Below are 14,659 nucleotides of genomic sequence, written 5' to 3' on the forward strand. Positions count from 1 at the left end.
CATACTTATTTGACGATAAAAAATCACCCAAATTCTAGATACTGTAAAGCCTACCATTGTAAACAAAATCTCCCTCATAAGGGCATCGTTTTCATCCAGTCCTACAAATTACTGTATTTTTCAGAGTATAAGACGCTCCAGACTGTAAAACACACCTACCTTTTTTGGGGAGGAAAACAAGAAAAAAAAAAATCTGCCTCCCAGCAGTTTGCCTCCTTGCAGCAAACAGCCTGTTTCAGTTTCAGCATAGCCTGATTAGCATAAGAAAAAAAAATCTGCCTCTGCCTCCCAGCAATTTGCCTCCTTGCAGCAAACAGCGGAGGCCAAAAATGGGGTGCGCAGAGGCGGCAATAGGCAACGGCAATCCCTGCAGCCTGAAACAGCTGATGGTCAGGAGGCCGATCCAACCGACAATCAGCTGCTTGTGCTAATCAGGCTGTGCTGAAGCTGAAATGGGCTGTTTGCTGCAAGGAGGCAAATTGCTGGGAGGCAGAGGCCAAAGGGTGGGGGCCAGTAGGTGGGTGGGGCTGCATTCGGTATATAAGACCCACCCAAATTTTCACCCTCTTTTAGGTGGGAAAATGTGTGTCTTATACTCCGAAAAATACAGTACCTCTCGTCTCTCCCTCCACCCCTGCCAACCCAAGCTGTATTTTAAAGCTTAAGACCCTCTACACTACAGTTTTTTTGTGATACAGAGTGCACAACATGAGTCGGTTCCTAATATTTGTTCCAACTTGCTCTTAAGTAGAAAATCCTCTGAAAATCTGAACAGAGAAGAGCAAAAAAGCCAGCCTTCCATTAGTGAAAGGACCTCTTACTGAAGCCTTTTCTTTTTCTAGGGCCCTGGGAGTGACGCTGTGGGAACTTTTCAGTGGCGCAACAAAGCCTTATTCTGAGCTCTCCAACGAGGAGGTTTTGATGCAAGTCATCAAAGAAAAACAGACCAAGCTGTCACAACCGCCACTCGAACAGCCCTATTCTGATCGATGGTAAAAACAAAACAAAACACACCACGTTTTTGACTTCCAGTCAAGCTCTGTTATACAATAAAAGTTTCAAAGTGGTTGAGAAAGCTTCAGGCATTTTCTTAGCCTACAAATGAAGGATGGAGGAAAGAAGGGAAGGGAAGGAAAAGGAAAGGAAAAGAAAAAGGAGGGAGGAAAGGAAAAAGGAAAAGGAAAGAAAAATGGGGGAGGAAAAGGAAAGGAAGGAAAGGAAAGAAAAAGAAGATGGAGGAAAGGAAAAGGAAAGGAAAGCGAAAGGAAAGGAAAGAAGGAAAGGAAAGGAAAGGAAAAGGAAAGGAAAGGAAAGGAAAGGAAAGGAAAGGAAAGGAAAGGAAAGGAAAGGAAACTGAGATCCAGGCCATTTGTGGATTGTCCCTCCCAGAGGTCAAATTGCTCTCCAATTTGTAAGTTCGAAAAAGTAAAGAATAAAAACTTTCCAGGTAAAATCACTTTTTGAAAAGCAAACTCCTGCAAAGAACTCTTGATCTGAAATAATTTCCTTCTTACAAAAAGTGCTTTTGAAATCTCACCCTTCCAGGTATGAAGTCCTGCAGTTCTGCTGGCTGTCTCCGGAAAAGCGAGCTACATCCGAGGAAGTCCATAAGCTTCTGGTCTATCTCTGCATGCAAAGTCAAAGGGATTCTGTCATTGATCCCGAACAGTGGGACGATCTCAAGCCGAACATTTCAAACCGAGAACCGTTGGGGAGTTCCGCTTTTCCCATCCTGGATCATTTCAACGGCAGCCGGTTCGGCCGCGAGATGGAAGAGGTTCTCACTGTCACCGAAACGAGCCGAGGACTCAACTTTGAATACATCTGGGAGGCAGCCAAACATGACCACTTTGAATGTAACCAGTCAAACCCCGTTGAAACGAAGACTTACACAAACATCTTCTTCCCGGTGGAGGTGTTTGAGAACACGCTGACCGACCAAGGGCCTGGAGCTCCGGTTGAAAGCGGACAGGAAGTTTCCCTCCTGGTGCCTGGAGAACTTCCCGTCTTTAATGCCCGTAAACCTTCGATTGGAAGCGATTACTACATCCAGTTGGAAGACAAAATTGGAGGCCTTAGGAGCATCAGCTTCGACCACCAGGTTGCCGAATTGACAACAGAAGTGGACGACAACTCTGAAGTTGTGAAAGACCCAAATTGTCACGTCGTGGTTCTAGAACACTTTGCGGCTGAATCCAGTACTGATGGGGACATTTTCTGTAATAGTACAGATCCCAAGGAAGAGAATGTACACAGAGTTGGTCTGGTTAGCCCTTCCCAAAATGATGGTATCGCCAAAAATGAACAGTTGGCAAATCGAGTCAATAGACGGGATTTCACGGACATAAACAATATCCACCTGGAGTTGGAAGCAGTTTCACGCTCGGATCTTGAGGAATCCACCCATGGCTTGCCCAAAAAGGGAAGCTCCCCGCTCACTTCTCAAAATGAAATTGATTACTTGCAAGAAGATACCTCACAGGAATCCAAACTTGGCGAACTAACTTTAGAGGAGCTATCCGATAACTTCCTTTTTCTTCAGGAGAAGAATCTACTGAAGTGGACAGCGGGGGACGAAAGTGATGGCGACCTCAGTAGAGCTCACAACCGAGCAGATAAACCAGACCCACCAAATACGAACTCTTTGGGAGTTGAATGTAACATGAGTGGGAAAGTTCATGACACTAAAAAGGACCTTCTTGGGCCAATAGGGACGCTTTCTGGTTCCCCTGCGGTCGATAAGCTCCTCTTGTCCTTTTCCAGCCCTGGGAAAAATCCTCCTAACAGAGAAGTTGGAGATCACTCTACCCACACTGTTGCCTCTTCTCTCCTTGAAACAGAACACGCCTCCGATCTCGGTTCAACTGATATCCATTCCGCACATGTCAAAAACCAGACCCATGGTGTCAGCTCCTGCCCTGGTATCCAACTCAACGCTCAAGAGGAAAGAGAGGAAAATAAACAGGAACTTCAACACTGCGGTAACTCCTGGGAGTTGACCCCCGATTTAAACCCTGAGAAATCCGAACAAGATAACGCCTACGTTCTGAAGGAAAGTGACAGAACCTCTCAAGGTGACAGGTATGATCCGGAAGGTCGTCTTCCCACAGATCGCATCAGCCACGATAGCCTACTAGAAGACAGTTCATCAGGTTCAACCCCGAGCCTGGGACAACTCGTCGATACTCCGGACTCATTTGAGACATTAGACATGAACGAAGTTTTAGAATCCTTTGAACCAGAGAGTCCCCGGAAATGTTTGCCGCCTGATAAACCTGCCGATAGCGGCTACGAAACGGAAAACCTCGAATCTCCTGAATGGACTTCGCATCTGGTTGGTAGCAATTCTAGTGAATCGGGTGGAGATCTCATGCGGGAGAATCCCACGATCGTCGTGTCAGCGGATGTCAATCCTTACGCCGACCTGACAAACGTGGATAATTTTGAAACCACTCCTCGAGCAGCTTTGGAAGGCGTCCATAATTCCTACAGAGATTCGGCCTACTTTTCCGATAACGATTCGGAGATGGATAAGAAATCTGAGGTCACGCATCTATCGAAAAAGCCAACAGTATTAACCAAGGACCACGCCGATTCCTTTGAAATGGAAAATGCTGGGAATACAAAAAACACTTCGAGGGGTGGCGAAATAGCCAATTATCAGTTCATCAATGACTTGACTTCCCAACTGGACGTGAAAGGAGGAGGAGAAGACGAGTCCGACGAAACAAAGCAGGATTGGCTTCATAAATCCGAACGTACAATGCCACCGCCCCTTGTCCCTGGCCTAGAACATACAGATGAAGATGAAATATATGAGGATTTTCCCAAAAGTGTATCTTGCACAGGCACCAGTACGGCGGATTTTTTCCCCCGGGGCGATCTGAAGCTGACCCCCGCCTTGTACGGTGCTCCCGAACACTTTGAGAAATCCATATTGGGCCAGCTTGAAGGCCATAAGTTGAAAGAACCAGACATCGAAGGAAGGTACCTCGGGAAGCTTGATGTTTCTGGGATGCTGGAGCTCTCCTTAGACGAAGAGGACGCCGACGAGGAAGATGGGAACAGCGACGATTCTGAGGACGATATGAAGAGTTTCCACCTCCAAGGGCTTAGCTCGGACAGCGATGATGACATTATGGTGCACCCTGTGCCGGAGATCATCAGCGATGGAAGTGATGGGAAGCACCTAAGAAGCTTGCTGAAACGGCCAAAGCAACCCCAGGAGAACCACTCGACCGACGGCTTTCAGAAGAATGGGAAAAAAGCAGTAACATTCTTTGACGATGTCACCTTATATCTATTTGACCAGGTATCTTCCCTTTTTTTAAAAAAAAAATTCTTGGATTTCTCCTTTTAAAAAAAAGATTGCTTCCTTCCTTGCCTAGGTAAGGCAGAAGGAAGTGCTGTCCCGGTGCCTGGAAGCCGTACGGGTCTGGATGGGGAGAAACAGATTCAGGCTCAATCCATCTAAGACGGAGTGGCTGTGGATGCCGGCACCCCGGTACAGTCAGCTGCAACCGCGGCTGACCGTTGGGAGCGAGTCATTGGCCCCAACAGAAAGGGTGCGCAACTTGGGCGTTCTCCTGGATGGATGGCTGTCATTCGAAGATCAGTTGGCGGCCATCTCCAGAAGAGCCTTTTACCTGGTTCGCCAGTTGCGCCCCTTTCTTGACCGGGATGCCTTATGCACAGTCACTCACGCTCTTGTCACCTCTCGTCTGGATTATTGCAATGTTCTCTACATGGGGCTACCCCTGAAGTGCACTCGGAGGCTTCAGTTAGTCCAGAATGCAGCTGCGCGGGTGATTGAGGGAGCCACACGTTGCTCCCGGGTAACACCGCTCCTGCGCAGTCTGCACTGGCTACCTGTGGTCTTTCGGGTGCGCTTCAAGGTATTGGTTACCACCTTTAAAGCGCTCCATGGCTTAGGGCCCGGGTACTTATGGGACCGCCTACTGTTACTTCACGCCTCCCACCGACCCGTACGCTCACACAGAGAGAGTCTTCTCAGGGTGCCGTCCGCCAAGCAATGTCGGCTGGCGGCCCCCAGGGGAAGGGCCTTCTCTGTAGGAGCACCTACCCTCTGGAACGAACTTCCCCCTGGTTTGCGTCTACTACCTGACATTCGGACCTTTCGCCGTGAATTGAAAACGTACTTGTTTATTCAAGCGGGACTGGCTTAACTTTTAAATTTTTAAATATTTTGAATTTTAATAATTTTAACTGGGGTATTTTATTTTTTGGGGTCAAATTTGACGGTTTTAATTTTCGGCCAATTATATAATATGTTATTTTAACTGTTGTTTTAATTTGTATATTGCACTGTTTTAATCTGGCTGTACACCGCCCTGAGTCCTTCGGGAGAACGGCGGTATAAAAATCTAAATAATAAATAATAAAATGTCCTGAATAAATAAAGACAGATTAGACTCTACCCTAGCTGGCAGCCACGGTCTGTTCCCATGGCTGTTGGTTGTGGAGGGGCACACTCTTACAACAATTTATTATTACAGTCTTAGACCAGGGACCAGAGCAAATAAAAGCACTCAGTATATATAGACTTAAAACTTTTAGTACCAAATAATAAATAACAACTAAAATCTATAATAAAATCCGGTGTCAATTATACATGGTCTGACTCTACCAGGGGTCTGCAACCTTAAACATTCAAAGAGCTATTTTGGACCCGTTTCCCACAGAAAAGAAAACACCGGGAGCCACAAAACCCTTGCGCTTGTTAAATTAGTAACACAGTTGTTCAGTGAATCTGGCTTCCCCGTTGACTTTGCTTATCAGGAGGTCACAAAAAATCACAAAAATGACTTGGGGGCACTGCAACAGTCCTAAGTACATGCCAGTTGCCAAGTGTCTGGATTTTGATCACGTGACCCTGGGGATGCTACAACGGTTGTGTGAAAAAGGGTCATCGGGGTTTTTTTCCCCCCCCAGTGCCGTTGTCATTTTGAATGATCGCTAAACAAACTGTTGTAAGTCGAGGACTTTAGACTGTAAGAAGCTAGCTGCATTTCTTGTGGTCCTTTTTTTTAGGAAACACCAACCAAAGAACTCGGAAAGCGTATTGCCGAATCAAACTCTAATCACACTCCTGCCCTGCCTGCCAATTTTGGTTACTTGAATAAATTCACCAGTTCCGAAAGCTCTACGGATGAAGAAGGTATACAATCTGTTTGTATTGGACATAAGTAGAAAAATTGGGTCCCCCTACAAGAAAACCTCAGTTTTGGAATTGTCAGCTAATGCCGTTCCTCTTAACATCCGCAAAAAGCTTTATTTTCCAGTTAAATTTCCCCAAACGTCAACATTTTCTAGGCAAAGCCGATCTTGCTTTTATCACATCCATGCTTGCCTCCTTTTTTATTTTATTTTTAAATAACCATTTTGTTCCCTTATCTGACAATTCCAAAATCCATCAAAATAACCAACCTCTAGGATGGTGACACAAATAATGTTAGTTTACTTTGCACCGCAGAAGGCTAAATGGTAGTTGGGAAGCTCTTTATCAGGGCATTTTAAAACCATTTGACCAATAAAGGAGAATATTTGTAGCTCGGGGTTGACCTGAGGGGACCTTGATGCTCTCTGAGCTTGGTGGTTTTCTTGCAGACATTTCATGACCCAACTAGGTAACATCATCAGTGCTAGAAGGGAGGAGGGTTGATGGAGAGGAGGAGGAGGAGGACTGTGGGATCCTTGGTGGTCTCTGAGCTTGGTGGTTTTCTTGCAGACGTTTCATGACCCAACTAGGTAACATCATCAGGGCTGGAGGGGAATAGGGTTTAGGGAGAGGAGGAAGGTGGAGGAGGAGGACTGTGGGGTCCTTAGTGCTCTCTGAACTTGGTGGTTTTCTTGAAGACATTTCTTGACCCAACTAGGGAACATCATCAGTACTAGAATTATGATTGATAGTTGGTTGATTTGAAGCTTGTTTGATCGAGAAGAATCATTGGTTTCGATAGGTTTTAATGGACATCAGATGTCCCTCTTCTTTGTCTGAAACGCCCATGTTGATCTGCTTGCTCCAGGAGGTTTTGAGTGGGACGATGACTTCCCGTCTCCTGGGCCCTCCGTGATCTTGAAGGCCGCAAGCACTCTTATCAGTTCCAAATCATCTTCTCTTCAGACCTCAAAGTACCTCTCTCCTCCGCCACCGCCCCGAAGCCCTGAGCAGGACTGGTTCCGCCCTTCCCCTTACTCCAGGTTCTCTATCTCACCGGCAAACATTGCGAGCTTTTCGCTCACTCACCTGACAGACTCCGATATCGAACAGGGAGGTGAGTATTTTCTTCCAGCCCATGGCCTGGCCGCTCTTACAAGCAGAAAGGGTCCATTTCACATATATCAGTGTTGGCGAACCTTTTCAACACCAAGTGCTGAAACGGGAGTACGCACGTGCGAGGGAGTGCCGGAAATCGGAAAAGCAGCTCCCCGGGGCGCATGCACACACCAGAAAGCTGACCTTCCGGTTTCCAGTGTGCGCTGATCACCTGGTCTTCCATTTTCAGACACGCATGCACACGCGAGGAGCAGCTGGCTGGCGCGCATGCATGTGCCGGAAACCAGAACCTCAGCTTCCTGGCGCACGCATGGCACTCTCCTGCGCACGAAAACCAGCTGGTGCACCAGAACCTGGAAGAGTAACAGGCAACGGCTGGCATGCCGGGGGAGATGGCTCTGCCTGCCACTTCTGGCATGCGTGCCATAGGTCCACCATCACGGATATATATAATATATGACAAATCAATTGGGTTGCAGATAGATGTGCAAGCTTATAAACATTGGATCTGCTTTGCAAGGGGGGGTGTTGGGAAGCTATTATTGTTGCAGTAGATTTGCCAGTGTTCAACTAGGGGACATCATATACATTTTTGTTATTTTCTCTCTCTCTCTCTCTCTCTCTTTTTTCTTTTTTTCTTTTTTTTTTCAGTGTTTTAGTCTTGTCTCCGTCTGATTTGTTTTTCCTTTTGCATTTTAATTTTTTGAATAAAAGAAAACTGTTCCAAAAAAGAGTCCCAGCCTGCATTTAAAACACGAGTCTCTACTTGCTTGTAGTTTTAACTCCAACCAGCCCAGGTTAGCGCAGCAAAAGTATTTAGAACTGGGATCCAGCGGGATCTTGAGAGCTAGGAGTTTTCTACACATCGGTAAAGCAGACTAAACAAGCAGGCTCCTCATTGGCTCCTTTTTCATTGTTTTAAAACATGGAATCAGGACATATTTTTTATCCTGTGTAAAATGGCCTGGCGCTCGGTGTTTAGGTCCGTGCTCCGATTCCCTCAAGAAACACTGTTTGCACTTGGCCAAAATGCTGATTAGATAAGCCGGGTTGCTTGTTTTAGCCCGTAACTCCTAGGGCAGCTTTCTTTGATGTCCCCCAGTGGTGACCTTGAAGTGTGTGATGTAGACAGTTGTGCTTGGGAGATTTGCAGGTGTGTCTACTTTTGTGGATTTTGTAATAGGAGGTGGAGAACACCGCCTTGTACATTAGGATGTTGTTTGCAAAGAAGGGGGGGGGGAACTGATTCTAATCCTTGGGGAAAACTGTTATAACATCCATATGAGCGGGGTACCTGCAACACACCTTTTGCGCAGGTAATTTTTAAAGAGTCTCCCACTTCCATTTCGATTCGGTTAGTCTGCTAGAAATTACCACAACAAATTAGGCCTAAAAAAAATCTGCAGCGTTTAAGCCGATGTTTCTCAACCTTGGCCACTTTAGGATGCGTGGACTTCAACTCCCAGAATTCCCCCAGCCAGCTGGCTGCGAAATTCTGGGAGTTGAAGTCCACGCATCTTAAAAATGGCCAAGGTTGAGAAATACTAGTTTAGAGGGCTCCTTCAAGCAGGCTCCCTCAAGTTACTCGTAATTGCAATAACTTTGTTTCCTCAACAGGGAGCAGTGAAGATGGAGAAAAAGATTAAGGCCCCGAAGCTTCTCTCGGTCTGTCCTTAGGATTGTGAGGAATACCTCTGCTTTGGACTGAGAGCCATTTAAAAAGGAAAAAAAAAAAGTTGCATCTGAAGATGAAGATCTGCTGAAGTCCTACAATCCAATAACCGGATAAAACGACTGAGGGAAACACGCAGTCAGGAGCAGAATTTGGAATGGATGTATTTTCACGGCATACTCTTTTGGAAAAGCGGTGCATTTGGCATTTTCCTCTTTAAATATATGTATGTATATATATACATAGTATGTATGTATGTATGTATGTATGTATGTATGTATGTATGTATATATATATATTTGTTTTCTGAGGTTTTCGCGGGTGTTTGTATGTAGGTCTTGGGTTGTTCGGGTTTTCTCCCGTGTAAAATTGGAAGTGTCTTGGTGACGTTTCGACGAAGTCTCATTCGTCATCTTCAGGCTGGTGTTTACAGCTTCGTGCTTCTAGGAGCACGAAGCTGTAAATACCAGCCTGAAGATGACGAATGAGACTTCGTCAAAACATTACCAAGACACTTCCAGTTTTACATGGGAGAAAACCCGAACAACCCAAGACCTACATACATACATACATACATACATATATACATACATACATACATATATATATATATATCAAAAACAGACCTCCCTATGCTAGCTCTTTCCCAGTACTTGAAATAATCCTCCAGATGATTTGTACCACAGTGACGTTCTGGTTTATATATAGGATTGTAATATACTTTTTTTGTTGTTGTTTTGGAAGGGGGTAGTACCCATGTATTATCTGTACGAATGTGTAAAATTGTATATAGTTGAGCTGCGGATATACTACATTCCTTGATCGAGCTGAGAGCTGTTGTGTAGCAAGCCATATTTCGCAGGTTTCGCTCATTGCTTAGCTGTAGGCATGCTAGTTGTGTCCTAGCCAAGTCCCTTTGCACTGTACAAACCATTCTGGACCAATGGGAATTGTAGTACTGGCTTATTTAAATGGGTTTCATTTTACTCCTGTGTGTCTTTTTCCATGAATCGACTCGTCGGAGAATACAGAACTTGAGTCGTCCCGTTATTGTTTTCTTTTTAAGGATGTCTGCCATTTTTTGTGTTTCTTAAAGGGCCACCCACTTGGAGACAGAAAGGAAGATAATTCTCACTTGCAATTAACGGGGATCAGTTGGCTTATTTTTATTTGCGGTTGGCTAAAAATGGTGACGGTGAACTGGTTTTGGGTTCTTTTTGGTTTTTTGTAGGGCAAATTGTCTGGGTTTTTGTTGGATGTGTGTGTGTGTGTCTGCGGCATGCCCACGTGCATCCCAGTCCAAACGATGATCTTGGTTACTAGGCAGCTTGTAGGTTGGCATTGTCCATGTCAACTGTTGACATTGTCCATGTCAACTTTTAAAGATCCGTCCACGGTTCCGGTCAAAGTCCGATAGGTTTCCCTTCTGCCATCAGCGATCTTCCTTTTTGAAGTCAAGTATCTGTAAAAAAAAAAAAAAAAAGAAGACGCTTTCACAAGTTTGAGCTCTCTGCGTCTTCCTGGTTCTTAAACATGAGCATGGATTACAACAATCTTCAGTAGGTCTTTGACTTTTCCATGAGTGAGGTTAAAGTTTTCTCTCACATGAGTTCTGAAACTTAATTGTCCCAAGGTCCTTCAGGATGTAGGATGCAGCGTATGGGCTAATAGGCAAGTATTTCATTCAACCCCGAGGTTCTAGCCCTATTCAGATAGTCTTTTCTGAGCTCCGGTCAACTTTGTGTAGACCTATCCGGAATGTTCCCAAAGTAGGAGAAGGCCCCGATTGTGACAAGCACAGCTTTAGTTACACCTGATGTGGGCAAGCAGCTTGGCTTCTCGGTAAACAGTTCTTTCTTTCTCGCTTTAAAACGTATTCTCGTGCTAAGGACAAGCATTTGTCCTGCTTTATATAATTTGCACCTGTAATTCAGTAGGGAAAGAACGTGCTTGCAACCTATTTGTAAAGCTGTTGGGTCGTCGTACAAAACGAGCTGCTGAAAGAATGGATTTTTGAGAATTTCTTGAACGAGATAGAATTGGGGGAAAAAAATACTGTAGGAAGGACTGGAAAGCAACACGGATGCTTTTAAACTTTTCACCGATCTTAGTTCTTGGAAGCTATGTGAAGGGTAGAAACGGTCATGCGTGAATCATGCCAGGGAGTGGTAGAGCATTGTACGTGTAAGCATCTTAAGAACTCCCCAAAACAGTAGCTCCTTGAGAAATGTTCTTGCTCCTTGAGTTCAGTTTCAGCACCTGCCAACATCCCTTAGAGCAGGGGGCTCCAACCTTGGCAACTTTAAGACTTGTGGACTTCAACTGCCAGCAAAGCTGGCTGGGGAATTCCGGCAGTTGAAGTCCACAAAGTCTTAAAGTTGCCAAGGTTGGAGACCCTTGCCTTAGAGAGCTCTGCTCTTGACGTGGTGGTCCTTGACAGATCCAACTTCTCCAGGCACTGAATTACCTTCTTAACTGACAGCCTTGGATCTGGCCTTCTCCACTCTTTGAGAAACTTGCAGTCTGAAGTGAGACCTCTTCTATAAGATTACGATACGTAGGGAATTCAAAGCTGAGCCTTCTCAACTCTTGCGTTGGGTCGCAGAGCTGCCTAGGCCCTCGGCCTTGGTGTGGTAGGAACGTGGACGTTGTTTGTGGCAGCTGTCCCCAGGGACACCTTTCAAATACATCAGATCAACGCTCCCTCCAGGGCAGAAGATGCCTTAATGGCGATAAAGTTGAGTGAAGTGGATGTTAGTAGTATTCCCTTCATTTTGGAGTCTTGCAATTGAGTATCAGAATCCGACTTGACCCTACATTACAGGGTTTTCTCCAGATTCTCGGGGCATCTTCCTGCTGCCTTGCCCCTCACCCTCCTTCACTTCACTTTAATCCCATGTCTAAACTTTTAACACGAGAATGACAAACGCCTATTTTTGGATAAGCCCAAAGGAACTCTTGTGTTTCATTGAAAAGGTAGAGTTCCAGGTCCGCCATGCCCCAGGCTGCACCAGAAATCCTTGTGCTTGAAATCTACATGCATCTCTTTAGCTATTCGAGCTTTTAAAATTCAAGTATCGACCATTGAAAGTCCCACATTTGCTTTTTTTTTTTTTTAGCTGAGGTGGTATCCTCCGCTTCCCAAATCCGGCCCAGCTTCTCCAAGTTTCTCAATAGATCCCTGAAAGATTGACTTATATATCATCATGGCCAGATTATATCTTTTCCTTGAGTTGAGGCTCCTGAATTATTATTATTGTTGTTGTTATTTTGCACTACAATTTCCCTGATGATCTCGACATGCTTGGAGCATTGGAGAAGGTTCAATTTGGTGCGTTTGCTTAGAAAAAGCCGTTCTCTTTAGCATTATTTCTGCAGGACATCGAAGCTAGCAGACATCCAGAAGTGGCCGCCTTTGGTCAACCAAGGTCGTTCTCCTGCTCTAGATTTAAGAGTTGTTAACTTCTCTGTCCTCTTCCTGTCACCCCAGCTCAGCCCACCTTCAGTGTGTGACTTGTTCCTTTGAATAACTGAACAACTTAGCAGAGGTCCCCACGTGTCTACATGTGTGTGTGTGTGTATGTGTGTTGTACCAGTGTGGAGATGATTGACTTAAGGAAGCTTTCCGTTGGGTCATCCAGCCCACGGTGGAGCTTTTGAAGGCAGCTGAGCCTCGCCAGATGTTTTCAGCAGCCCCAGCTGTCCTCTGGTCCTAGTTTCTGAGGTACTACAGCAGGGGTCTCCAACCTTGTCAACTTTTAAGACCTGTGGACTTCAACTCCAACTCCAGGAATTGAAGTCCACAAGTCTTAAAGTTGCCAAGGTTGGAGGCCTCTGTTCTAAAGGGTAACTGACGGGTTATGCCAAGAGCCAATGCTGGTGGACGGCCGTTTGCACTAAAATGTAGGTGGGATCAGGAGCATTGCAAACCACGACCTTTGTTGGAGTAACTCGCAAAGAAGATACGTCAGGCTTGGATGCCTTGACACAGTTCTCTTACATAGGCGAACGCTTTGTTTACGGTAGAGCTGCTGTTAGAACAATCCCTAAGGACGCAATTTCAGGAAGACTCATAAGCTCCCAAGATAAACCAGTCTATCAACCTTTTGTTTGGGGCAGTGGAAGGGGGATGGAAATGGACCAGTAGTAGCACTAACGGAGGTTCCCGTTCTACGGAAAGCCACCATCCCCATTGAATATTTGTAGTTAGGCTTTTAACAGCTAAATCCTTTCCGAGTTCCGTCCTTTATAAATAAATGCTGCTGATATTATTATTATTTTTTTGGGGGGGTGAGAAATGAAAGTTTTCTTTTTTAAAAAAATTAAAAATGACACTAATGAAAGCTGCCTGTGTGTACATTTTAAACACTGTTTTTAGATTAATTCATATGCAGATTTTTTCCTTTTTTTTTGAGAGAGAGAGAGAGAGAGAGAGAGAGAGAGAGAAAGGAAGGAAGGAAAGAAAGAGAGAGAGGAAGGAAGGAAGGAAAGAAAGAAAGAGAGAGAGAGTGAGTGAGAGAGAGAGAGAGAGAGAGAACTCTGGGGATTTTGGTAGAGAAAAACAATTGTCTAAAATTTTACCGGGGGTGGGGGGGCAAAGGGGCTATTTAGATTGGAAGTAGAAATGTAACTGCTTTGGGAGAAATAGCCTTAATAATAAAAACAGAGGAAACAAATGGCCTCAGCTTTAATTTGTATAAAATACTTCTGAAGAGAAAAAAAAAAGAAAATTAAAATGTCTTTCAGGAAATATGCTAGAGGAGAAACATTTGATGAAGAGCAGGTAACAAAGCGTTCTGTTCCACAGCCTGGTTTTTAATCTCATTTTATTTTATTATTATTCAGTTAAAACTTGAATGAATTTAAGACGTCCGGTTCTGTTTAGCCATTTGTCTGATCTTGCACAGTGGTGGGTAATGATAAAGCCGTTTCAATTCTGTGTGTGTATATATATATATATACGACGTTTTATTCTATTTGTACATCAGGAAATTTATGTAACGAAAATCATAGGGGGAAGCATTTTTCCGATTGGGGGTTTAATACAGCGATGAGGTTCGTGGCAATATGCTAGCTAATTAAATTCCAGGTCGAATTTATCTTTAAACTGTGTGTAAATTTTAAAACTGTTAAGATTTCTACTGTATATTGATCATGCATAGTGTGATCCAAGGCTGCTTGTAATTTAAAGAACCTTATTTAATATTCAAAATAAAAATAAAGCTATATATTTATAAGCCTGGAATCTGACGTTCCTTCTGTTTTGAGGTGAGTGACATTGATTGATTGATTGATTGATTGATTGCGACCACATAGATTTTCTCCATAAAAGTTGCCATTTTAAGAAAGCAAAATATTCCCGTAAACTGTATTTGTTTTCTTCACTTTGGCTTCTTGGCCTGAGAAGCGCTGTGATTCCTTCGTTCTACAATAACGTTTGCCAAAGTTAAGAAAGCATACCGTTTGGAGGTTGAATAAATGAATTCTTAAGTAGATATGAAATCTGATATTGGCCGGAGTGTATGTGTGTGTATGTGTGATTATGTGTGTGTGTGTGTGCTTGTGGGGGTGGGGGGGGGTGTCAGAAGCAACTAGGTGAACCAGTTTGTAGCTTGGCCTGCACCCAAAGAGAACATTAAACTACATTTCTTCCTTCTCCCTTTTTTTTTTCCTCAAGTCTCTTTCATTTC

At 44.4% G+C, this 14,659-nt stretch overlaps 1 protein-coding gene across 2 annotated transcripts in view; it reads left to right on the top strand.

Moving 5' to 3' along the window:
• The window catches only part of LMTK2 (lemur tyrosine kinase 2), a 34,567-nt gene extending 25,182 nt beyond the window's left edge, over positions 1-9,385 (top strand). For both annotated transcript variants that reach the window (XM_058157793.1, XM_058157792.1), the window contains exons 10-14: positions 843-992; positions 1,546-4,312; positions 6,052-6,178; positions 7,047-7,295; positions 8,915-9,385. In XM_058157793.1, the coding sequence (XP_058013776.1) occupies positions 843-992; positions 1,546-4,312; positions 6,052-6,178; positions 7,047-7,295; positions 8,915-8,943 (3,322 nt within the window). In that variant the 3' untranslated portion in view covers positions 8,944-9,385. The remainder of the gene's footprint in view (positions 1-842; positions 993-1,545; positions 4,313-6,051; positions 6,179-7,046; positions 7,296-8,914) is intronic.
• The last annotated feature ends 5,274 nt before the right edge of the window (positions 9,386-14,659 follow it).

The sequence above is a fragment of the Ahaetulla prasina genome, chromosome 14 (genome assembly GCF_028640845.1).
Source record: "Ahaetulla prasina isolate Xishuangbanna chromosome 14, ASM2864084v1, whole genome shotgun sequence".
NCBI lineage: Eukaryota > Metazoa > Chordata > Lepidosauria > Squamata > Colubridae > Ahaetulla > Ahaetulla prasina.